Source organism: Anabrus simplex, chromosome 2 (assembly GCF_040414725.1).
Source record: "Anabrus simplex isolate iqAnaSimp1 chromosome 2, ASM4041472v1, whole genome shotgun sequence".
Lineage (NCBI taxonomy): Eukaryota > Metazoa > Arthropoda > Insecta > Orthoptera > Tettigoniidae > Anabrus > Anabrus simplex.
Genome location: NC_090266.1, coordinates 379,926,213 through 379,951,138, shown reverse-complemented (window position 1 = coordinate 379,951,138; position 24,926 = coordinate 379,926,213). Strand labels below are relative to the sequence as shown.

The following is a 24,926-nucleotide window of genomic DNA, read 5'->3' as shown; positions in this document are numbered from 1 at the left end:
GCGCTGTTTTACTGCCGGCGGCCCATCCTGACAGGAAAACCTATGCGGAGGGATGTATTCATTATTACGGGTTCCTGTGGTGGTTGGTAGTGTAATTTATTGTGAGTATATGTAGAGGAAAGTATTGGGAATTGCATAAACACCCAGTCAGCTCGGGGAATTAATCAGAAGGTATTAAAATCTCCCGACCCCACCGGGAATCAAACCTGGAATCCTCTGACCCGAAAGCCCAAATGATGACCATTTAGCCAAGGAGTTGGACCCCATTTTTTCACATTAATGAGCTACTTTACTACTGCACCGTATATGACGGCAGTTAGCCTAATAGAGTAAAAACCACCGAGTTCTAAAATACCAGTGAAGGGTGAGAAATTCTTAACAATAACACATAAACAAGATATTGTAATTTATTTACTTTCTCTATGGAGCTGGATCTTATTTAGTTGAAGGACATAGGGGATAATATGCTCATTGATTGTAAATTGCTCCCTTTATTGAAGATTAGTGCTTCCTTCATACATAAACCACCATTCAAAGCATAAGTACTTTAATCAAAATGACCTATACTGGCACCACCGTAGATACATTCAGCCGTGTGGTTCCGCACTATACAACCGACGTCCTGGGGACACTGGGTAGCGCAAGGCGTTGAGCAGAGGTTGTAACCGGTATCACACATCATGTCATCAGCGCAATCTTCATTTCCTGCAATTGAACACACATCACATTAGCACTATTAGAATCAAGTCCATTGAAAGGAATGTTGTATCATCTAGTATATACAGGATGGTCGGAAACAATGTGAACCGGGTATATGAGCGTTAGATGGTTCGTCAGACTGATAAATAATTTTAAAAATGAATTCGATATCTCGCACCGTTGTCACTTTATCAGCTGCTGAATTTAACCAATCAGATCACTTCACGGGCGTATTCAAATTGGCTTTGCGAGGCGGTGTTGTTAAATCTGCAGTTAGCATAAAAACGATTTCAGAGCACCAATGGAAGAAAAATCTTCGCCAGGGGAGGGATATGAATACGGACAGGATCACGCCATAACATGTGCGCTACGGTGTGTTCGTGTCTGGTGCTCATTTCTCGGCATGGATATCTGCAAGGTGATTGGTCATTACGGAAATATTTGTTAAGCAGCCATGCATACAGTGGACTTGGACACGCAAGCATTCTTCCATTGGCGCTCGCAAGCGGGTCTTAAGCCACGTGCAGATTCAGCTACACCAGGGTCTCTCAGGGTGCATGCGCGTGGTGCATGCACTGTGCACGGTGCAAGAGACGACTTGGCTTGGTTGACCAGAGTGCAGATCCCCCACTCCTCGATTTGGAGCAATAGCGCTTACTCTCTCTTTCCTCACGCCTGTCTCGCTCGCTCCGCCTGTCTCCCTCTGCCCCACTTGCGCCGTAGCGCTTCAAATCCAGGCTGACTTGAGCCGAGCATAGGCGAGTTAAGCCGAGCTTAGCCGAGTTGCCCAGAGACGAAGCGTTGATCCGAGCCATGCCGAGCGGTAGCGATGCACAGTGCACGGAGCTCTTGCGCCTCTATCTGCACGCGTGAGATTTTGGGCGTTTGAGAGGCCCTGAGCTACACCGACTCGCGAAGCTCTTTTCAATTCGCCCGCGAGACAATCTGTTCGGCCAAATCAGCAGGTGGTAAAATGACAACAGTGCGGGATATTGAATTATTTTTTCAAATTATTTATCAGTGTTACCAACCCTCTAAAGCTCATGTAGCCATTCCACGTTGTTTCTGACCACGCTGTTTTCTATAGTAGGCCTATATGTCTACTGTGTCAAAGAATTCGGAGTTATTTAATGCGATGCTGCAAGTTCCTAACAGCAACAAGTGTGTTCTAACAGTAACACGTATCAGACTGAAGTTCAGCAAATCCTCTGAATGTCCACAGACCACCCTTCCCAGATTACGATGACATGTCTTATCAGTGTCGAAGTCATACCGTGTATTACAATGGATGGATCGTGATTAAAAATAATAACGAGTTGAAGAGGTGAATGCTCTCGGTGTTTCTCGTTCAGAGCCGATCACCTTAAAACAATATCCTACAGTGTAAAATATTTGTGTTCACTCCTGTCGTGTAGTGGTTACTGTGATCAGCTGCCACCGGTGGAGGCCCGGGTTCGATTCCCGGCTCTGCCACGAAATTTGAAAAGTGGTACGAGGGCTGGAACGGGGTCCATTCAGCCTCGGGAGGTCAACTGAGTAGAGGGGTTTCGATTCCCATCTCAGCCATCCTCGAAGTGGTTTCCCATGTTTTCCCACTTCTCTTCCAGGCGAATGCCGGGATGGTACCTAACTTAAGGCCACGGCCGCTTCCTTCCCTTTTCCTTGTCTGTCCCTTCCAATCTTCCCATCCCCCACCAGGGCCCCTGTTCAGCATAGCAGGTGAGGCCGCCTGGGCGAGGTACTGGTCCTTGTTCCCAGTCGTTTCCCCCCGACCCAAGTATCACGCTCCAGGACACTGTCTTGAGGCAGTAGAGGTGGGATCCTTCGCTGAGTCCGAGGGAAAAACTAACCCTGTACGGTAAACGGATTAAGAAAGAAAATAAGAGATTTGTATCTTCATTGGCGTAATCGAGTTCGTTAGCGAAGCCATATGAACACAGACACTACGTTAAGACTTGCAGAGCCTGGATATTAATCAGTGGACATTCTGGTAAAATGAATTCAGGTACGACGAAGTCATTTGTATCTGAAGGTGCATATTAATTAATGATACCATTTGACGTAGTCACTGATCTGAACGTTCAGTCACGGTTTCCGTCATTCACTCTCCAAGTAAAGAAAAGTAAGCCTATTGTACATACATCCCCTTCAGTTTCAAGGCCTGCCAGAACGACTGCTGCCCACATAAATGGCCGGAACCTATTGGAATGCCATGTGCTCAGCATGACGATGTCCACAACCGTATCATTGGCTTTCTTGACAGTCCTGCAGATTCTCGTATCACACAGATTTTAAGTTGACCTCATGAGGTTGTGAGAATCACTTTCTAAGACCTACACCGTTATCAAAATCCATAAATGAGTCGGTAATCGAAGCAGGGGCCTCTGGGCAGGAGGCAGAGACTTTTACCCCATACCATACGCATCTTCAATACTCAAAACAACAATCATTCAATCACAACACACTTTCAATATGTTGAACTCTGACAAATAGATGACCTCAGGTAACGAACAGATATATAATTGTTTATAGCATCGTCAAACCAGCACACTTTTTTTTATGAACTGAAACGAACTGATAAGTTTTCACTTCTATGACTCTGAGTTAACTAGGGTATACCGAGCTCGATAGCTGCAGTCGCTTAAGTGCGGCCAGTATCCAGTATTCGGGAGACAGTAGGTTCCAACCCCACTGTCGGCAGCCCTGAGGATGGTTTTCCTTGGTTTCCCATTTTCACACCAGGCAAATGCTGGGGCTGTACATTAATTAAGGCCAAGGCCGCTTCCTTCCCACTCCTAGCCCTTTCCTGTCCCATCGTCGCCATAAGACCTATCTGTGTCGGTACGACGTAAAGCAACTAGCAAAAAAAAAAAAATAATAACTAGGGTATTGGAAATGTTCCTTTGGGGTATTTTGTTCGATCATTTTCGTCCACATTGATAATGATGTGCATGTGAATGAATATTGTATCATAAAACTAAATCTAGCCAGTAGTAAAGCTATCGTCAAGCACTAGTCTCTTGAAAATAATAACCGAGCTCGATAGCTGCAGTCGCTTAAGTGCGGCCAGTATCCAGTATTCGGTAGATAGTAGGTTCGAACCCCACTGTCGGCAGCCCTGAAAATGGTTTTCCGTGGTTTCCCATTTTCACACCAGGCAAATGCTGGGGCTGTACCTTAACTAAGGCCACGGCCGCTTCCTGCTTCCAACGCAGTGAATGGGTGGCATGCAGGGATGCTGTAGTAGAAACAGCAAGGGAATGCCAAGGAACAACTGTGTATAAAGATGGGAAAAGGCGAACATCTTAGTGGAATGATGAATTGAGAGCAGCTTGTAAACGTAAGAAGAAGGCTTATCAGAAATGGCTCCAAACAAGGGCCGAGGCAGACAGGGATTTGTACGTAGATGAAAGAAACGGAGCTAAACAAATAGTTGTTGAATCCAAAAAGAAGTCATGGGAAGATTTTGGTAATAATTTCTAAAGGCTAGGTCAAGCAGCAGGGAAACCTTTCTGGACAGTAATAAAGAATGTTAGGAAGGGAGGGAGAAAGGAAATGAACAGTGTTTTGAGTAATTCAGGTGAACTCATAATAGATCCCAGGGAATCACTGGAGAGGTGGAGGGAATATTTTGAACATCTTCTCAATGTAAAAGGAAATCATCCTGGTGGTGTTGCGAGCAGCCAAGCTCATGGGGAGGAGGAAAATAATGTTGGTGAAATGATGCTTGAGGAAGTGGAAAGGATGGTAAATAAATTCCAGTATCATAAGGCAGCAGTGTAACGGTTCAAATCCCGTTACAAGATGATATCTGTATTTTATTATTATTATTATTATTATTATTATTATTATTATTATTATTATTATGTCAGTATTATTATTATGTTATCTGTGATATTGTTACTATTATTGTAATTATCAGTTTTATTCAATTCGATTTTGCAATGCCTGTTGCTTGCAAGATTGTACTTAGATGTATGCATATATACGTATGTGTAGAATGCCACTCAATACCTGTACAGTGAGAATTGTTGTATATATCAGAGAATGGATGTGACGTTGGTACATTGTGCAAGATTGGTGGCGATTCTGCCAAGTCATCGCCACTTCATGGCTACGTCATCGTATTTATTTAGCAATGCGCTCAGAGAGTCGGCCGCCCCGGGCTATTTCAACACTGTATGTAATATCTGTCGCGTAGGTGGGAGTATGTCATTGTTATTTCTGGAGATTACGTAGCTGTGTCAACCAACGTCTATAAAAGGTGGGTGCATATTGTAGCGTCAGTCATTAGTTAAACGGAAGCTGAACAGTGAAAAAGTCTACTAGATGAAGAGGCCTCAGTCGGTCAGTCAACGAGTGTGAACGAGAGATGGAGAAGACTCAGTGAGCCATTATTCTTTGGTCATTGAGAGAGTGAGGCCAAACTTGGTCTGTCACTTAGTTGAAGACACGGACGCAAAGGCTTACCATGGAGTCACAGAGGGACACACCTGCCAAGAGGTAATACCATATTGACTTACAAAGAAGTCAGATGATATGGAGAAGAAGCAGTCACAAGGAGGTATCACCAAGTTAGGCGTGACACATCTACAGTAAACACCAGATCAAAGGAATACGTCGTAATTACACTAAAAGTGTTGAAGGTACAGTCAAGTGAATCAGTGAGGGAAATATTTCGTATAAATTGTTAAATGTCCGGTCAAGAAGAATTCAAATTCATGCCTAGTTTCTTTCAGTTGCAATGTCATAATTTCATATTCTCATCTGCTTTATCGCAACAAGACTCACTATTTTTTGATATATTATTTAAAGAATATATATTGTTCTATCAAACGAATTCATAGTTTCATTTCATTGACAGTAAAATATCTTAACCTCAAAATTAATGGGGAAACCGAACGCCAATCTCCTTTTCCCAGAACTTATATGGTATGTTGTCAAAAGTAAGCTTATTACCCCACACCTTAGAGATAGTCAAGAGTCTCATTGTATTATTGCTGCACTGAGTGGCAGCTGGCGCCCTTCAAATAACGTATGTGTAAGTAAGCAGGTAACAAGTAAGTGTGAGTATAAGTTCCGACGAGTGTGTATTTTATTTAATGAATGTTAATTTTCAGATTTTACAAGTTAAATGCAGTTTTATAATATTTGTAAATTTAGTAAGAGAGTCTGGAACATCTCAAAGTGTCGACGCAACGTGGGACACGAAGAAATTCAAAATTTGTTCTGAATGACAGCATATCATAGGTTCATTTTGGGAAGAGTGTGCGCATTTAAGCCAACGGAAATTATTACCGGTAAATGTCAGGAGTGTAACTTTGTGATATATATTTGTATTTTGGGGATATGTCAAGGGATTTGAAGAGGGAAATTAATTTGAGATCGCGGACTATTAATAGTGAACCAAAGATGGACAAGGAAGACAATAACAAGTCATGTGACGACGAGGTCATTGCTTCTGCGGACATCCAAGGTGAAATTCAGAATAGGGAGCAGGTGAATACGATGGAAGCTTCTGATATAATTCAGGAAAGTGCAGAAATTGAGAGACACACTGAAACTCAAAAGGAAATCGTGGGTGGGATAAACCAAGATTTTGTTAATTTGTTCATGGCCAAAATGGACGAGTTCGAGGAAATGATGAATAGGAGTTTCGAAAAGTGGGAGAAAATGATTGATACTAGTAATGAAAATAATAATAAACAGATGGAAGAAGTGACTGGTAGCTGTAGCAAAATGGAAGAAAAGATTGATACTAGTAATGAAAACAATAAACAGATGGAAGAAATGATTGGTAGTTGTAACGAATATTTTAATGTGATCGATGATAAATTAGATAGGTTAAGTGTATCACTAAATTCTAAAATAGATACTAATATAGTAGAGGTAACTGGTCAAATATACAACTTAGAAAATAAGTTTAATAAAGTGTGTGTTGACCTTAGAGGAGAAAGGGAGTTGAGTCGGAGCGGTTTTCATACTCAAATTGAGCATGTCAAAGCAACATGTACAAACAAGATCGTACTGTTAAGTAGTAAAATTTCGAGTAATCGGGAAGAAATTCATGAGGTAGTCGAGAAAGGATTGGACAGGATTTGCAATGCAGTTGGGTAAGAGATGGGGGAACAGATTAGTAGAAATGAGCAAGTTGAAAGCAAACTTGTGGAGGTCACTGAACTACGGAACGAACAGGAAACGCTATCACAACGGGTAAGAGAAAGAGAGGAAGAATTGAAGGAAGAAGTGAGAATAGAGGAAGAGAATGCTGAGAGAGTAGCAGTAGAAGAAATTTTGAGTTGCCAGGAAGTGATACGGCAAGAAGGTACAGGTGAGATGACAGGAGAGGTGATAGTAGCGAGTGGTTTGTTCAGTAGGGATCGTGATTTAAACATGTTTTCTGGAAAACAGTTTAAGTCGATAGAATTTGTAAAAGTAATTGAGAAAAGACTTGCAAGTAAGTTGAGGAATAATGTTATTGAATGGGAATACGTGTTGGAGATTTTGTCTAATGTGTTTATTGGTAAAAGTAAAATATGGTTTCGAGTGTACTGGGATAATATGTCTAATTTTGGAGAATTTAGAGAAAATTTCATTGACAGGCTTTGGAAGGAATGTGTGGAAGGGCGCGCGCGTGAGAGAGAACGCATGATGTCTGGGGAAAGTAGTATAGTAGAGAGAAGGGGGAAAATGTTAGCCGTGTATCAGAGGTGAGGGGGTGATCATGATCCGCAGAGGATTAATAGTTGTGTTGATGGTGATAGTGGTCAGAAGAGTAACGAGAGAGAATCGGAAGATGTCAGGCGTATGGATTTGAGTTGTGAGAGAGAGGATCAGAAGAGTAATCAGAGAGAATCGGAAGATGGGAGGCGTATGTATTTGAGTTATGAGACAGAAGGTCAGAAGAGTAATCAGAGAGAATCAGAAGATGGGAGGCGTACGGATTTGAGTTATCAGAGAGACTATGATAGTCTGAATATGAATGTTATCAAGGTGTCGTTATCGAGCCAGAGTATTTCAGATTCACAGGGAATCGGGTAAATTAAGTGAACAGTCCGAAGGTAGAAGTTGAACAGGTATGTAGTATAAGTAGTTATGTAGTGAAAGTAGATTTAAGAGTATAGTGTGATTGTGACCTAAGTAATGTTAAGTGAGATATTTAAGTAATGACGTAGTCGTTGATAATGAAGTAATTAATGGTAGTAGTAAGTTCGACGTAAGAAGTGATGTGTTAAAGTGATGTAAGTACATATAATACTGAGAATATGATGTAAGTAGTGAGGTAGTAACTCCGACGATAGAAATTGTGATACGAAGAAGGTAAGCAAAGGTACTATTAGATATTATAACAGCCGTTGGGTAAGTCACAGAAAGTAAATAAAATGATAGCGGTACCAATCATAATTGAAGATAATTGTAAGTTTCAGCCATGCCTTGTTGTACCAGAACTTGTGTATTCACTTATTTTAGGGGATACTTGGTTGCAAATCATGAAAGTAGAGTAGACTTTAATTTAGGTAGTGTGTGTTTGTTCTGTGAGGAAACTAGCAAAGAAGTACGTGTTAATTATGATGGTCTGAGGTAAGTGTTTGATAATGTGTGTTCTTTAAATATATATGAGAGGTAAGTGAAGTTGTTCCTAGTGAGAGGAAATGTTTTGTTGCGTGTGTTACGTGCCTGTACGACCAGTATCCGAGGGATAGTCGGTATGAGGCAGTGACGTGAGGTAATTTGAGTGAATTACAGGAGGAGAAATTGTGTTCGATGTTAGGTAAGCATCGAGCGATATTTAGTGGTAAGTGAGGAAGAACACGTATATGAACATAAATTTGTAGTATATGACCATTCATCATTTGTGGGAGGCAAGTACCCCATTCAACTTAAATGTGCTAGTGAAGTCTAAGAACAAATAAACATTATGCTGGATTACGGAATAATTGAACCATCTTGTAGCCATAGTATTGATTCCTTAATTATTGTTGCTAAGTAGGATGTGATTTTTTGAGATATGTAAGTTTACAAGGGCAAAATTGATTCAGTTTGAGTGACAGAGTGCAGAGTTCCATTTCATCATCTGCAGAGGCGGGAAATATGTTGAAGTTATTTTTTTGTATCAGGGGTATTTCACTATTGTGAACCGTATCGGGAAGTGTGCATATTCTTTAAAAGATCAGGAAGGGGATATTGTCGGTATTTATAGTATTATATATGTAAAGAAGTACTTCACGTGAGATTTGTTGATATAAGAATAAGATGATTAATTTGTGTGAGAAACTGGCAAAATAAAACTAACATATATGAATTTGCGTGTGAACCAAGTGTCGTATTGGTGTATTGGAAGAATAAGTGCTACATTGTCATGTGTTGTGTGGCAAAAGGCGGAGAACAAGACATTGAACAGTTAACTGCGATAACAATATGCGAGAAAAGTTCTCATATAAGTGAATTTTCACCAAATATTTTGATATGTTAAAAAAGGAGAAGAATGTTGTATATTGATTGAAAATGATCTGTGTGTGTTAAATTAAGGGCTATGCTCTTGTGTATTGTATGAGAATGGGACACTGGACAGTTAACTGCGATGACAATGTGCGAGAAAAATTCTCATACCTTTGATATTTTATAAAATGTATGGATGTTGAAAAAGAAAATTATTGTTGTATACTCATTTAAAGTGTTTATCTGTGTTAGTGTTATATATATATAATTTTGTTCATAAATCAATCGATTCTTTGTTCTTCGATTTATTTATGAGGGAGGCGAATTGTAACGGTTCAAATCCCGTTACAAGATGATATCTGTATTTTTATTACTGTATGATTTTATCTGTATTTTATTATTATTATTATTATTATTATTATTATTATTATTATTATTATGTCAGTATTATTATTATGTTATCTGTGATATTGTTACTATTATTGTAATTATCAGTTTTATTCAATTCGATTTTGCAATGCCTGTTGCTTGCAAGATTGTACTTAGATGTATGCATATATACGTATGTGTAGAATGCCACTCAATACCTGTACAGTGAGAATTGTTGTATATATCAGAGAATGGATGTGACGTTGGTACATTGTGCAAGATTGGTGGCGATTCTGCCAAGTCATCGCCACTTCATGGCTACGTCATCGTATTTATTTAGCAATGCGCTCAGAGAGTTAGCCGCCCCGGGCTATTTCACCACTGTATGTAATATCTGTCGCGTAGGTGGGAGTATGTCATTGTTATTTCTGGAGATCACGTAGCTGTGTCAACCAACGTCTATAAAAGGTGGGTGCATATTGTAGCGTCAGTCATTAGTTAAACGGAAGCTGAACAGTGAAGTAGTCTACTAGATGAAGAGGCCTCAGTCGGTCAGTCAACGAGTGTGAACGAGAGATGGAGAAGACTCAGTGAGCCATTATTCTTTGGTCATTGAGAGAGTGAGGCCAAACTTGGTCTGTCACTTAGTTGAAGACACGGACGCAAAGGCTTACCATGGAGTCACAGAGGGACACACCTGCCAAGAGGTAATACCATATTGACTTACAAAGAAGTCGGATGATATGGAGAAGAAGCAGTCACAAGGAGGTATCACCAAGTTAGGCGTGACACATCTACAGTAAACACCAGATCAAAGGAATACGTCGTAATTACACTAAAAGTGCTGAAGGTACAGTCAAGTGAATCAGTGAGGGAAATATTTCGTATAAATTGTTAAATATCCGGTCAAGAAGAATTCAAATTCATGCCTAGTTTCTTTCAGTTGCAATGTCATAATTTCATACTCTCATCTGTTTTATCGCAACAAGACTCACTATTTTTTGATATATTATTTAAAGAATATATATTGTTCTATCAAATGAATTCATAGTTTCATTTCATTGACAGTAAAATACCTTAACTTCAAAATTAATGGGGAAACCGAACGCCAATCTTCTTTTCCCAGAACTTATATGGTATGTTGTCAAAAGTAAGCTTATTACCCCACACCTTAGAGATAGTCAAGAGTCTCATTGTATTATTGCTGCACTGAGTGGCAGCTGGCACCCTTCAAATAACGTATGTGTAAGTAAGCAGGTAACAAGTAAGTGTGAGTATAAGTTCCGACGAGTGTGTATTTTATTTAATGAATGTTAATTTTCAGATTTTACAAATTAAATGCAGTTTTATAATATTTGTAAATTTAGTAAGAGAGTCTGGAACATCTCAGCAGGAATAGATGAAATATGACCTGAAATGGTGAAGTATAGTGGGAAGGCAGGGATGAAATGGCTTCATAGAGTAGTAAAATTAGCATGGAGTGTTGGTAAGGTACCTTCAGATTGGACAAAAGCAGTAACTGCACATATCTATAAGCAAGGGAACAGGAAGGACTGCAACAACTATCGAGGTATCTCGTTGATTACTGTACCAGGCAAAGTATTCACTGGCATCTTGGATGGGAGGGTGCAATCAGTCGTTGAGAGGAAATTGGATGAAAATCACTGTGGTTTCAGACCACAGAGAGGCTGTCAAGATCAGATTTTCAGTATGCGCCGCGTAATTGAAAAATGCTACGAGAGGAATAGGCAGTTGTGTTTATGTGTTTCGTAGATCTAGACAGGGTGCCGAGGGAAAAGATGTTCACTATACTGCGTGACTATGTAATTAAAGGTAGATTATTAAAATCAATCAAAGGCATTTCTGTTGACAATTGGGCTTCAGTGAGAATTGATGGTAGAATGAGTTCTTGGTTCAGGGTAATTACAGGGGTTAGACAAGGCTGTAATCTTTCACCTTTGCTGTTCGTAGTTTACATGGATCAACTGCTGAAAGTTATAAAATGGCAGGGAGGGATTCAGTTAGGTGGAAATGTAGTAAGCAGTCATATGAAAATTAGCCTCTCGAAGACTAAATTGATGTCGGTAGGTAAGAAATTCAACAGAATTGAATGTCAGATTGGTGATACAAAGCTAGAACAGGTCGATAATTTCAAGTACTTAGGTGGCGTGTTCTCCCAGGATGGTAATATAATAAGTGAGATTGAGTCGAGGTGTCGTAAAGCTAATGCAGTGAGCTCGTAGTTGCGATCAACAGTATTCTGTAAGAAGGAAGTCGGCACCCAGACGAAACTATGTTTACATCGGTCTGTTTTCAGACCAACTTTGCTTTACATGGGCGAAAGCTGGGTGGACTCAGGATATCTTATTCATAAGTTAGAAGTAACAGACATGAAAGAAGCAAGAATGATTGCTGGTACAAGCATATGGGAACAATGGCAGGAGGATACTCGGAATGAGGAGATAAATGCTAATTTAGGAATGAACTCGATGGATGAAGCTGTACGCATAAACCGGCTTCGGTGGTGGGGTCATGTGAGGCGAATGGAGGATGATAGGTTACCTAGGAGAATAATGGACTCTGTTATGGAGGGTAAGGGAAGTAGAGGTAGACCAAGACGACGATGGTTAGACTCGGTTTCTAACGACTTAAAAATAAGAGGTATAGAACTAAATGAGGCCACAACACTAGTTGCAAATCGAGGTTTGTGGCGACGTTCAGTAAATTCACAGAGGCTTGCAGACTGAACGCTGAAAGGCACAACAGTCTATAATGATAATGTATGTATGTATTATGATAGTTAGGTTCCCTTTACAACTAATTAAATGGTGTAAAGTATAATGCAAACTACTATAATACTGATCTGCATTTAGGGCAGTCGCCCAGGTGGCAGATTCCCTATCTCGTGTTTTCCTAGCCTTTTCCTAAATGATCAATCAATCAATCAATCAATCAATCAATCAATCAATCAATCAATCAATCAATCAATCAATCAATCAATCAATCAATCAATCAATCAATACTGATCTGCATTTAGGGCAGTCGCCCACGTGGCAGACTCCCTATCTCTTGTTTTCCTAGCCTTTTCCTAAATGATTTCAAAGAAATTGGAAATTTATTGAACATATCCCTTGGTAAGTTATCCCAATACCTAACTCCCCTTCCTATAAATTAATATTTGTCCCAATTTGTCTTCTTGAATTCCAACTTTATCTTCAATTTGTGATCTTTCCTACTTTTATAAACGCCACACAAACTTTTTCGTCTACTAATGTCATTCCACGCCATCTCTCCGCTGACAGCTCGGAACATACCACTTAGACGAGCAGCTCTTCTCCTTTCTCCCAGTTCTTCCCAGTCCAAACTTTGCAACATTTTTCTAAAGCTATTCCTTTGTCGGAGATCACCCAGAACAAATCGAGCTGCTATCCCTTTGATTTTTTCCAGTTCGTGAATCAGGTAATCCTGGTGAGGGTCCCATACACTGGAACCATACTCTAGTTGGAGTCTTACCAGAAACTTATATGCCCTCTCCTTTACATCCTTACTACAACCCCTAACCACCATCATAACCAAGTGCAGAGATCTGTACCCTTTATTTACAATCAAGTGTATGTGATTAACCCAATGAAGATCTTTCCTTATATTAATACCTAGATACTTACAATGATCCTAAAAAGGAACTTTCACCCCATCAACGCAGTAATTAGAACTGAGAGGACTTTTCCTATTAGTGAAACCCACAACCTGACTTTTAACCCCGTTTATCAACATACCATTGCCTGCTGTCCATCTCACAACATTATCGACGTCACGTTGCAGTTGCTCACAATCTTATAACTTATTTATTACTCTATAGAGAATAACATCATCCGCAAAAAGCCTTACCTCTGATTCCACTCCTTTACTCATATCATTGTAAGAAAACATAAATGACTGCCTTGAGGAATTCCCCTCTTAATTATTACAGGGTCAGATAAAGCTTCACCTACTCTAATGCTCTGAGATCTATTTTCTAGAAATATAGCAACCCATTCAGTCACTCTTTTGTCTAGTCCAATTGCACTCATTTTTGCCAGTAGTCTCCCATAATCTACCCTATCAAATGCTTTAGACAGGTCAATCGCGATACAGTCCATTTGACTTCCTGAATCCAAGATATCTGCTATATCTTGCCGGAATCCTACAAGTTGAGCTTCAGTGGAATAACATTTCCTAAACCTGAACTGCCTTCTATCGAACCAGTTATTAATTTCACAAACATGTCTAATATAATCAGAAAGAAAGCCTTCCCAAAGCTTACATACAATGCATGTCAAACTTACTGGCCTGTAATTTTCAGCTTTAAGTCTATCACCCTTTCCTTTATACACAGAGGCTACTATATCAACTCTCCCTTCATCTGGTATACCTCCTCCGACCAAATAATAATCAAATAAGTACTTCAGATATGGTACTATATACCAACCCATTGTCTTTAGTACATCCCCAGAAATCTTATCAATTCCAGCCGCTTTTCTCGTTATCAACTTTTGTATCTTATTGTAAATGTCATTTGTATCATATGTAAATTTTAATACTTCTTTAGCCTTAGTCTCCCACTCTATCTGGACATTATCCTTGTAACCAACAATCTTTACATACTGCTGACTGAATATTTCTGCCTTTTGAAGATCCTCACATACACACTCCCCTTGTTCAATAATTATTCCTGGAATGTGCTTCTTGGAACCCTTCTCTGTCTTAAAATTCCCATACATGCCCTTCCATTTTTCAATAAAATGTGTATGACTGCCAATTAAGCTTGCCATCATGTTATCCTCAGCTGCCTTCTTTGCTAGATTCAATTTTCTACTAAGTTCCTTCAATTTCTCCCAGCCACTTCTAACTCTACGTCTTTCCAGTCTGCACCTCCTTCTTAGTCTCTTTATTTCTCTATTATAATAAGGTGTGTCTTTACCATTCCTTACCTCCCTTAAACGTACAAACCTGTTTTTGAATTCCTCAACAATTGCTTTAAACTCATCCCAGAGTCTGTTTACATTTTTATTTACCGTTTTCCACCGATCATAGTTACTTTTTAGAAACTGCCTCATGGCTGCTTTATCAACCACATGGTACTGCCTAATAGTCCTACTTTTAAGACCTTCCTTTCTATCTTTGAAGAACAGTAGATATGTAAAACTAATGTAGTCTGGATGTCGAACTTACTGGTACACTCAGGTGTGGAAGTACAGCCAACATAACCACTGCCGTAGAAGCCAGGGTTGCACACGCAGCTGGGGTACTCCAGGCTTGTGTCACAAAAGGCGTTGTCCTTGCACGGTGACAAACATTCTGGCAATGTTGCTGCAGCTGAAACAGTTATAAAGTGCTCAAAAGAAGTTTTCACATTAAGATTTCACGCGGTAGAAGTCATGGTACCTCAAACAGTATGCACTGTGCACCCATGTCTGAGACATATAGAGACGCTAATCCCACATCAGGTCCAGTATTTGTCTGATAGGAGGTCATCTAGGTCATCGGTCCTCCTCTCGGTTAGTCATAAGGTCGGTGGTGTCTGGGCAACATGTGTAGTACTCGGATAAGCAGACAGGAGTACACATTTCTGCTACTGATTGCATTCGAATGATGAAATTGCTGCAAACGGGATGGCGACAAGTGGATGACGCCGCCCATGTTTAAGTGGGTCAGAGTGATGGCTCCAGAGTTTGGAAAACGTTCAGGGAGACCCGAATGTATGTTGATCTGCCAACAAATCCTTGGTTCTCCAAATGGAACGTTAACAGAAGATACATAACATTTATTATAAGTATGCGACTCAATCATGGAAGTTCTAGAAGTCACTTAATGTCACATTGGAGTTATTGACTCTCTCAACTGTGAATTCAAGACTTATATTACATTTTCTTCGCGTGTGACCTCCATCGAGAACAACGACGATATCATTTTAACAGTTTGGGCTGTTGGGATTCAATTTCCCAGCTAACATCCAGTGTTCACTTTCCTGGAACAACCTTCGAGTTATAATGACATTGCTTCTTTCCTAAGGCAGTCTAATTTACACTAGTAAAATCGATTTTGTTCAATATTGTGAAGTCTGTTGTAGGATGTTATTTTATTCGATTGTGCTTTAATTTACATTTGTAAACAAATTTTGTAAGAATTTTTTTTTAAATTTAACGTTGTCAGAACATTGTAAAGACTATTTTTGATAGAAGGCCTTAGTTTGATCAGCAGTTCACAAGTCGTTATTTCGACAGGTATTGTTTTCTTTTGTGTGTGTATTCCAGTGCTTTCAGTTTTATTATATGTATTACTAGCAAGATACCCGTGCTTCGCTACGGAATTATAATGAAATTTATAATTGAATGCTTAACGTTTTATATACAATCCGCCGAAATTCGCGATCTAACTCGTTTTCTGAGAGATACGCCAAAATTCGTGATCTGACTCGTATTCTGAGAGATTACGGCAAAGATCCTCCCATTTTTCAATCTTTATTTCCAGCAATCGATTTCGTACTTCCCGGGCTAGGTCCAGGTATTCCACCCGGTCAGTTGGGTCCCTAAATCTTTGCCATCTTTTTCTATAAGCATTTTTAATATGGATCAAATCCTTGAAGAGATCCGGCGTGGTGTGCGTGGTCTTGGGTGCCTTGGCGGTACTGAACCCGCGGCCGGACTGCAATCGTTGTCAATACCCGGCCAGGACCCGTTTCCAGCGCGGTCCGCACATTCTGACGACGGTCCAAGACATTATTATTATTATTATTATTATTATTATTATTATTATTATTATTATTATTATTATTATTATTAGTACTATTACTATTGGGGTGGGTGATATTAGCTGAATTTAGGTTATTATTATTAATATTATTATTAATGGTCTGGAACCCATCTGCCAGGAGAATCTACTGTAATCCAACTTTATGTTCCCCAATGGAAAAGATGGTTCGTGAAAACGAACCCAGGAAAGATTAAAAAGGATCAGTTCATGATCAGAATAAGTACATTATGAATAGTAAAATCAATTGGTTTCACCTCCTTTCTTACCCTACCGCCGTTAACTTGATTTACCCCCCCCCCCCCACGAAAAAGGAAGGCATGTTTCCTTATGTTCAAAGGAGAGTCCAAATACCAGTGTTCACGTCTGTTCCCTTCAGTTCTGAGATATAAGTATCCCCATAAAGAAATTTCATTTTTTGTATCACATCCTTGGACATTACCCCCACCACACCCCTCCCGTAAGTGAATTTCCCGTTAAAAATTCTTCTTTCTTTAATAGTAAAGGATCTTCTAAATACCAAATATCACAACTCGAACATCTTGAGTTTTGAGATATGTGTCCTCATAAAAGGAATTCAACTCCTTTTCACCCCCGCCGCCAAGATGATTTCCCCGAAAACGCTTTTATCTTTGTTTTTAAAGGAGATCAAATACCAATTTTCACGTCTGTAACAACTTTAGTTTTTGTTAAATGTAAGTATCCTAATACAATTAATTTTTCAATTCTTTCGCCTCCCCCCCCCCACTTCATTGGATTTTCTAGAATTCGTGTTTCTTTAATTTTAAAGCAGATTCCAAAGACCAATTTTCACGTCTGCAAAATATTTCGTTTTTGAGATAATGGTATCCTCATACAAATAATTCAACTAATTTTTTCAATTTCCCTCCCACCTTACTTGGATTTCCGAAAACAACAAATACGAAAGATTTATTTTTAAAGGCGATTCCAAATACCAAATTTCACGTCTGTAACATCTTCAGCTTTTGAGATATCAGTATCCTCATTAAAAGAATTCAAAACCATTTTCAGTCACCTTTAACCCTCCACCCAAGGGATTTTTCAGAAAACAAAAAATACATGTTACTTTATTTTTAATAGAGATAAAAAATACTACTTTTCACTTCGGTAACATGTTATGTTTTTGAGATATACTGTAGAAATGCTCATTTTAAAATTTCACCCCCTCTTTAGTTCCCCTTAAGTGTAGTTTTCAAAAACAAACCACCTATGTTTCTTTACTTTTACAGGAGATTCCAAACAATTTTTACCTCTGTAATATTTTACGTTTTTTGAGATATACTGCAGACACTGTATTTCTAAAAATTCACCCCAATTTGTCACTCCTGTTTAATCCCCATTGATTGGATTTTCCAAAAACAAAAAATACGTGTTTATTTATTTTCAAGGAGACCCCAAATACCAATTTCCAGGTATCTAATATCTCCTGTTTCTGAGATATAAGTATCCTCATTTAAGGCATTCAACATCTTTTTCACCCTTTTCACCCCTCCTATTGGGATTTTCCGAAAAAAAGTATGTGTTTCGTTATTTTTAAACGGGATTCTAAACACCAATTTTCACATCTGTAAACTTTAAAAGTTTTGAGATACACATATACACTTTTTCAAAAAATTCCCTCCCCTTCTACTCCCCCCATGCATTGGATTTTCCAAAAAATACGTGTTTCTTTATTTTTAAAGCAGATCCAAAATACCAATGTTCAGGTCTGTAATATCTTCAGTTTCTGAGACATAAGTTTCCTCATTAAAGGCACTCAACCACTTTTTCCACCCTTTTTGACCCTTCCTATTGGGATTTTCCGAAAACAAAAAATTACATGTTTCTTTATTTTTAAAGGAGATTCTAAATACCAATTTTTACATCTGTAAACTTTACATGTTTTGAGATATAGATACGCTCATTTTAAAAATTCACCCCCTATTCATCCCCCCCATTAATTGCAATTTCCAAAACCAAAACTACATGTTTCTTTATTTTTAAAGGAGATCCCAAATACAATTTTCAGGTCTGTAATATCTTCAGTTTCTGAGATATAAGTATCCTCATCTAAGGCATTCAACCCCTTTTTCACACCTCCTCTTGTTTTTTTAAACAAAATAGTACGTATTTCTTTATTTTTAGAGGAGATTTTAAATACCAAGTTTTACGTCTTTAAACTTTCAAAGTTTTGAGATATAATACACGCATTTTAAAAATTCACCCCCTCTTCACCCTCCCATTAATTGTTTTTTTCCAAATAAATATGCATATTTCTTTGTTTTTAAAGGAGATCCCAAATACCAATTTTCAGGTCTGTAATATCTTCAGATTCTGAGATATAAGTATCCACATTAAAGGCATTCAACCCATTTTTCATCCTTTTTCACCCTTCCTATTGGAATTTTCCGAAAACTAAAAAGCACGCATTTCCTTATTTTTAAAGGAGATTTTGAATATCAATTTTTACATGTGTATACTTTTAAGGTTTTGAGATATAGATACAGTCATTTTAAAATTTCATCCCTCTTTCAACCCCCTCAGCAATGGAATATCCAAAAATCCTCTCTTAGCGAGCACCTACATGTAAATATGAATGTATCCCCAAAATTTCATTTCTTTATGTCCAGTAGTTTTGGCTCGGCGGTGATGAATCTGTCAGTCAGAATAAAACTAGCAATTACCCTCGGCTTCGCTCGCGTGGATTTCGTAATTTGATCAAAGTAAGCGTTCCTCGGCATTGTACTAAGACATTGTCTGAAAATTCCTAAAGTATGAAAGCACACCCAAAAATTGATTTTCTCTACCCCAGAAAATCTTTGTAAACCATGTTTGTGGTATTACCTTTTGCGGCTAATACGACCATGCGACATAGAACTGTACATGTGAGAAACTGTCTTCCCTCAAGGCGATAAAATAAATATGTTTCTTTATTCTTAAAGGAGATTCCAAATACCTATTCCCACACATGTAACATCTTCAGTTTTTGAGATATACATAATGAACCCTTTGGTCCAAAGTCATGGGTTCAATAAGTATCCTCATAAAAATAATTCAACCCCTTGATCAGTCCTTCCCCCACCCCCACCCCCAATTACGTGTATTTTCCGAAAACCACATGTTTCTTTATTTATAAAGGAGATTCCAAATACCTACTCCCACATCTGTAACATCTTCAGTTTTTGAGATATACATAAGTATCCCCATAAAAAGAACTTAACCCCTTGATCAGTACTTCCGCCACCCCACCCCCATTTAATTGTATTTTCTAAAAACAAAACCCAATGTTTTTTTATTTTTAAAGGAGATTACAAATACCCATTTTCACGTCTGTAACATCTTCAGTTTTTAAGATATAAGTATCCTGATAAAAAATAATTCAACTACTTTTCACTTCTTTTCACCCCCCGTTAAGTGCCTTCTGCGAAAACGAAAAGGTGCATGTCTTTGTATTTTTAAAAGACTTTCCAAATACCAAGTTTCTTGTCTCTAACATGTTAAATTTTTTGCATATAATGTAGATATACCGGTACTCATTTTAATAATTTACCCGCTTTTCCAATTCTTTTCAACCCCTTAACTGGATTTTGAGAAAACAAAAAAAATACGTGTTTCATTAGTTTTAAGGGAGATTCCAAATACCAGTTTTCATGCCTGTACGTCTATAACACCTTCAGTTTTTGAGATAAATGTATACTCATAAAAATAATTCAACCACGGAAAAGCATTTTCAGGGCTGCCGACAGTGGGGTTCGAATCTACTATCTCCCGAATACTGGATACTGGCCGCACTTAAGTGACTGCAGCTATCGAGCTCGGTTTGAATGCCTTCAATGAGGATACATACATCTCAGAAACTGAAGAAATTACAGAACTGAAAATTTGTATATGGGATCTCCTTTAAAAATAAAGAAACACGTATTTTTTGTTTCTGGAAAATCCAATTAACGGCGGTTAAACAGGAGTGACAAATTGCGGTGAATTGTTTGAAAGACTATACCTACAGAATATCTGAGAAACGTGAAGTGTTACAGATGTAAAAAGAGTGTTTTTGGAATCTCCTGTAAATGTAAAGAAACATAGGTGATTTGTTTTTGGAAACTCCACTTAAGGGGAAATAAAAAGGGGTGAAATTTTAAAATGAGAATTTCTACAGTATCTCAAAAAACTCAACACGTCACAGAAGTAAAAAATGGTATTTTTTAATCTCTATTAAAAAAAGAAACATGTATTTTTAGTTTTCGGAAATAACACTCGGGTGGAGGGGGAAAAGTGACTGAAAATGGCGTTGAATTCTTTTAATTAGGCTACTGATGTCTCAAAAATGAAGATGTTACAGACGTGAAACTTGATATTTGGGATCTGACTTAAAAGTAAAAAAAAACACGTATTCTCGGAAAATCCAAAGAGGTGGGGGGGGAGGGGTGAAAGAATTGAAAAATTAATTGACTGAATTGTATGAGAATACATACATCTAATAAAAACTAAAGTTGTTACAGACGTGACCATTGGTATTTGAATCTCCTTTAAAAACAAAGAAAAACGCGTTTTGGGGGGAACGTATCTTGGGGGGCGGGAATGAAAAAAAAAAGTTGAATTCCTTTCATGAGGACACATAAATCAAAAACTGAAGAAGTTAGAGCCGTGATAATTGGTATTTAGAATATCCTTTACTATTAACGAAACAGTATTTTTTGCCGTATCATTCACTTGGGGGTTGGGGGGGGGGGACGAGTGTGAAAGGAAGTGAAAGAAAGTGAATTATTTTTATGGGGATACTTATCTCTCAGAACTGAAGGTAATAGACGTGAACATTGGTGTTTGGAAACTCCTTTAAACATAAAGAAACACGCCTTCTTTTTTGCGGGGGGGTTAATAACTTAAAGGCGGTGGTGTGTAATAGGAGATGAGACCAATTGATTTTACTGTTCATAATGTACTTATGAAGAGCCTCCGTTGCTCAGGCGGCAGTGCGCCGGCCTCTCACAGCTGGGTTCCGTGGTTCAAACCCCGGTCACTCCATGTGACATTCGTCCCGGACAAACCGGAGGCGCGACAGGTTTTTCTCCGTTTACTCCTATTTTTCCTGTCATAATTCATTCCAGCAACACTGTCCAATATTTCATTTCATTTGTCATTCATCGATCATTGCCCCAGAGGATTGCTTCGGCAACCGGCACAATTCCTATTGTCGCCGCTAGATGTGGCTTTATTCATTCCATTCCTGACCCTGTCGAATGACTGGATATAGGCTGTAGATTTTCGATGTACTTATTCTGATCATTAATCGATCATTTTGAATCCTTCCTGGGTTCGTTTTCAACAGCCATCTTTTCCTTCGGAGAACGTTCTTATCCTGGCATATAAATAAAAATTTAAGCACATTTGAAATATAGGAATGCGATTGACCGTCGAATTGTTCACCTCTATAATAAGGTCAATAATGCACGTAAGTCAGTCATTCGCATCGTCAGAAAACCCGCACACTTGCCTGCCCGCGACAATGGTGCTGGTCACATTGTCAACAATGACAATGGCAGCAGATATAATTTACCGCCAAGTAGCGGTCTTGCATCTTGCTGTGGGGTCCAGAACATCTAATAATAATAATAATAATAATAATAATAATAATAATAATAATAATAATAATGTCCGCCTCTTTGGTGTAGTGGTTAGCGTGATTAGCTGCCACCCCGGAGGCCCGGGTTCGATTCCCGGCTCTGCCACGAAATTTGAAAAGTGGTACGAGGGCTGGAACGGGGTCCACTCAACCTCGGGAGGTCAACTGAGTAGAGGTGGGTTCGATTCCCACCTCAGCCATCCTGGAAGTGGTTTTCCATGGTTTCCCACTTCTCCTCCAGGCAAAGGCCGGGATGGTACCTAACTTAAGGCCACGGCCGCTTCCTTACCTCTTCCTTGTCTATCCCTTCCAATCTTCCCATCCTCCAGCCAGGCCCCTGTTCAGCATAGCAGGTGAGGCCGCCTGGGCGAGGTACTGGTTATCCTCCCTAGTTGTATCCCCCGATCTAGAGTCTGAAGCTCCAGGACACTGCCCCTGAGGCGGTAGAGGTGCAATCCCTCGCTGAGTCCGAGGGAAAAACGACCCTGGAAGGTAAACAGATGATGAATGAATGAATGAATGAATGAATAATAATAATAATAATAATAATAATAATAATAATAATAATAATAATAATAATAATAATAATGTTCTGGACCGTCGTCAAATGTGCGGACCGCGCTGGAAACGGGTCCTGGACGGGTAATGACTAAGAATGCAGTCCGGCGGCGGGTTCAGTACCGCCAAGGCACCCAAGACCACACCAAGCCGGATCTCCGGAAGGATTTGATCCATATTAAAAAGATGGCAAAGATTTAGGGACCCAACTGACCGGGTGGAATACCTGGACCTACCCCGGGAAGTACGAAATCGATTGCTGGAAAGAAAGATTGAAAAATGGTAGGAAACTTACCGTAATCTATTAGAAAACGAGTCAGATCGCGAATTTTGGCTGATTCTCGCAGAAAACGAGTCGGATCGCGAATTTCGGTGGATTATATATCTAAAACAATAAGCATTAAATTATGAATTTCAGTGTAATACCGTAGCGAAGTACGGGTATCTTGATAGTTGTATATATATATATATATATAGATAACATGTCCTGACTGACTGAATGAGTGACTGACTGACTGACTGACTAACTGACTGACTGACTGACTGACTGACTGATTCATCATCGCCGAGCCAAAACTACTGGACGTAATGAAACGAAATTTTGAGGATACATTTATAGTACAATGTAGGTGCTCGCTAGGGGAGGATTTTTGGATATTCCGTCCCTAAGGGGGTGAAAAGTTGGGTGAAATTTTAAAATGAGTGCATCTATGTCTCAAAACGTTTAAAGTTTACAGATGTAAAAATTGGTATTTAGAATCTCCTTTAAAAATAATGGAACACGTATTCTTCTGTTTTCGGAAAATTCCAATAGGTGGGGCGAAAAGGGGGTGAAAAAGGGGGGGAATGCCTTCAATGAGGATACATGTATCTCAGAAACTGAAGATATTACAGACCTGAACATTGGTATTTGGGACCTCCATTAGAAATAAAGAAACACGTATTTTTTGTTTTTGGAAAATCCAATTAATGGGGGGGTGAAAAGGGGGGTGAGATTTTGAATGAGTGTATCTATATCTCAAAACTTTTAAAGTTTACAGATGTAAAAATTGGTATTTAGGCCTCCCTTAAAAATAAAGAAACACATATATTTTGTTTTCGGAAAATCCCTATAGGAGGGGTGAAAAAGGGTGAAAAGTGGTTAAATGCCTTTAATGAGGAGACTTATATCTCAGAAACAGAGCATATTACAGACCTGAAAATTGGTATTTGGGATCTCCTTTGAAAATAATGAAACACGTATTTCTTTGTTTTTGGAAAGTCCAATTAACGGGGGTTAAACAGGAGTGACAATTTGGGGTGAATTTTTTAGAAAGACTATATCTACTGTACAGTATATCTCAGAAACGTAAAATGTTACAGACGTAAAAATTGGGATTTGGAATCTCCTGTAAAAGTAAAGAAACATTGGTGAATTGTTTTTAGAAACTCCACTTAAGGGGACCTGAAAAGGGAGTGACATTTTAAAAGGAGCATTTCTACAGTATATCTCAAAAACTTAACATGTTATCGAAGAAAAAAAATTAGTATTTTTTATCTCTATTAGAAATAAATAAACATGTATTTTTTGTTTTCTGAAAAACTTCTTGGGTGGAGTGGCAAAAGTGACTGAAAATGGGGTTGAATTCTTTTAATTAGGATACTGATATCTCAAAAGCTGAAGATGTTACAGACGTGAAATTTGGTATTTGGAACTTTTGTTTTCGGAAATTCACCGGAGGGGGGAATTGAAGAATTAGTTGTATTATTTGTATGAGGATACTATTATCTTAAAAACGAAAGATTGTGCAGACGTGGAAATTGGTATTTGGAATCGGCTTTAAAATTAAAGAAACACGTTTTCCCGGAAAATCCAATGAAGGGGATGGGAGGTGAAAGAATTGTAAAATGAATTGAATTAATTGTACGAGGATACTTACATCTAATAAAAACAAAAGTGGTTACAGACGTGGAAATCTGGAAGTTTGATCTCCTTTAAAAACAAAGAAAATGCGTTTCTGGGGGGGGAATCATCTTGGGAGCGGGGGTGAAAATGAGTTGAATTCCTTTTATGAGGACACATATCTCAACAACTGAAGATGTCAGATTCGTGATAATTGCTATTTAGAAGATTCTTTACTATTAAAGGAACAAGTATTTTTTGCAGGAAATTCACTTCAGGGGAAGTTTGATAGGAAGTGAAGAAGTGAATTTTTTAATGGGAATACTTATATCTCAGAACTGAAGGTAACAGACGTGAACATTAGTATTTGTAATCTCCTTTAAACATAAAGAAACACGCCTTCCTTTTTCGGGTGGGGAGGGGGTTTAAATCAATTTTACGGCGGTGGGGTGAAAAAAGGAGTTGAGACCAATTGATTTTACTGTTCGTAATGTACTTATTCTGACCATAAACTGATCATTTTTAATCTTCCCTGGGTTTGTTTTCAAGAGCCATCTTTTCATTTGGAGA

At 38.7% G+C, this 24,926-nt stretch overlaps 1 protein-coding gene across 1 annotated transcript in view; it reads right to left on the bottom strand.

The window, feature by feature from the left end:
- Window positions 1–471: 471 nt before the first annotated feature.
- Window positions 472–24,926, bottom strand: part of LOC136862849 (adhesion G protein-coupled receptor L4) — a 122,996-nt gene continuing 98,541 nt past the window's right edge. The window contains exons 3-4 of the mRNA XM_067139112.2: window positions 14,719–14,862; window positions 472–705 (exon numbers count right to left, since the gene is read on the bottom strand). Coding sequence (XP_066995213.2) covers window positions 548–705; window positions 14,719–14,862 — 302 coding nt within the window. The 3' untranslated portion in view covers window positions 472–547. The remainder of the gene's footprint in view (window positions 706–14,718; window positions 14,863–24,926) is intronic.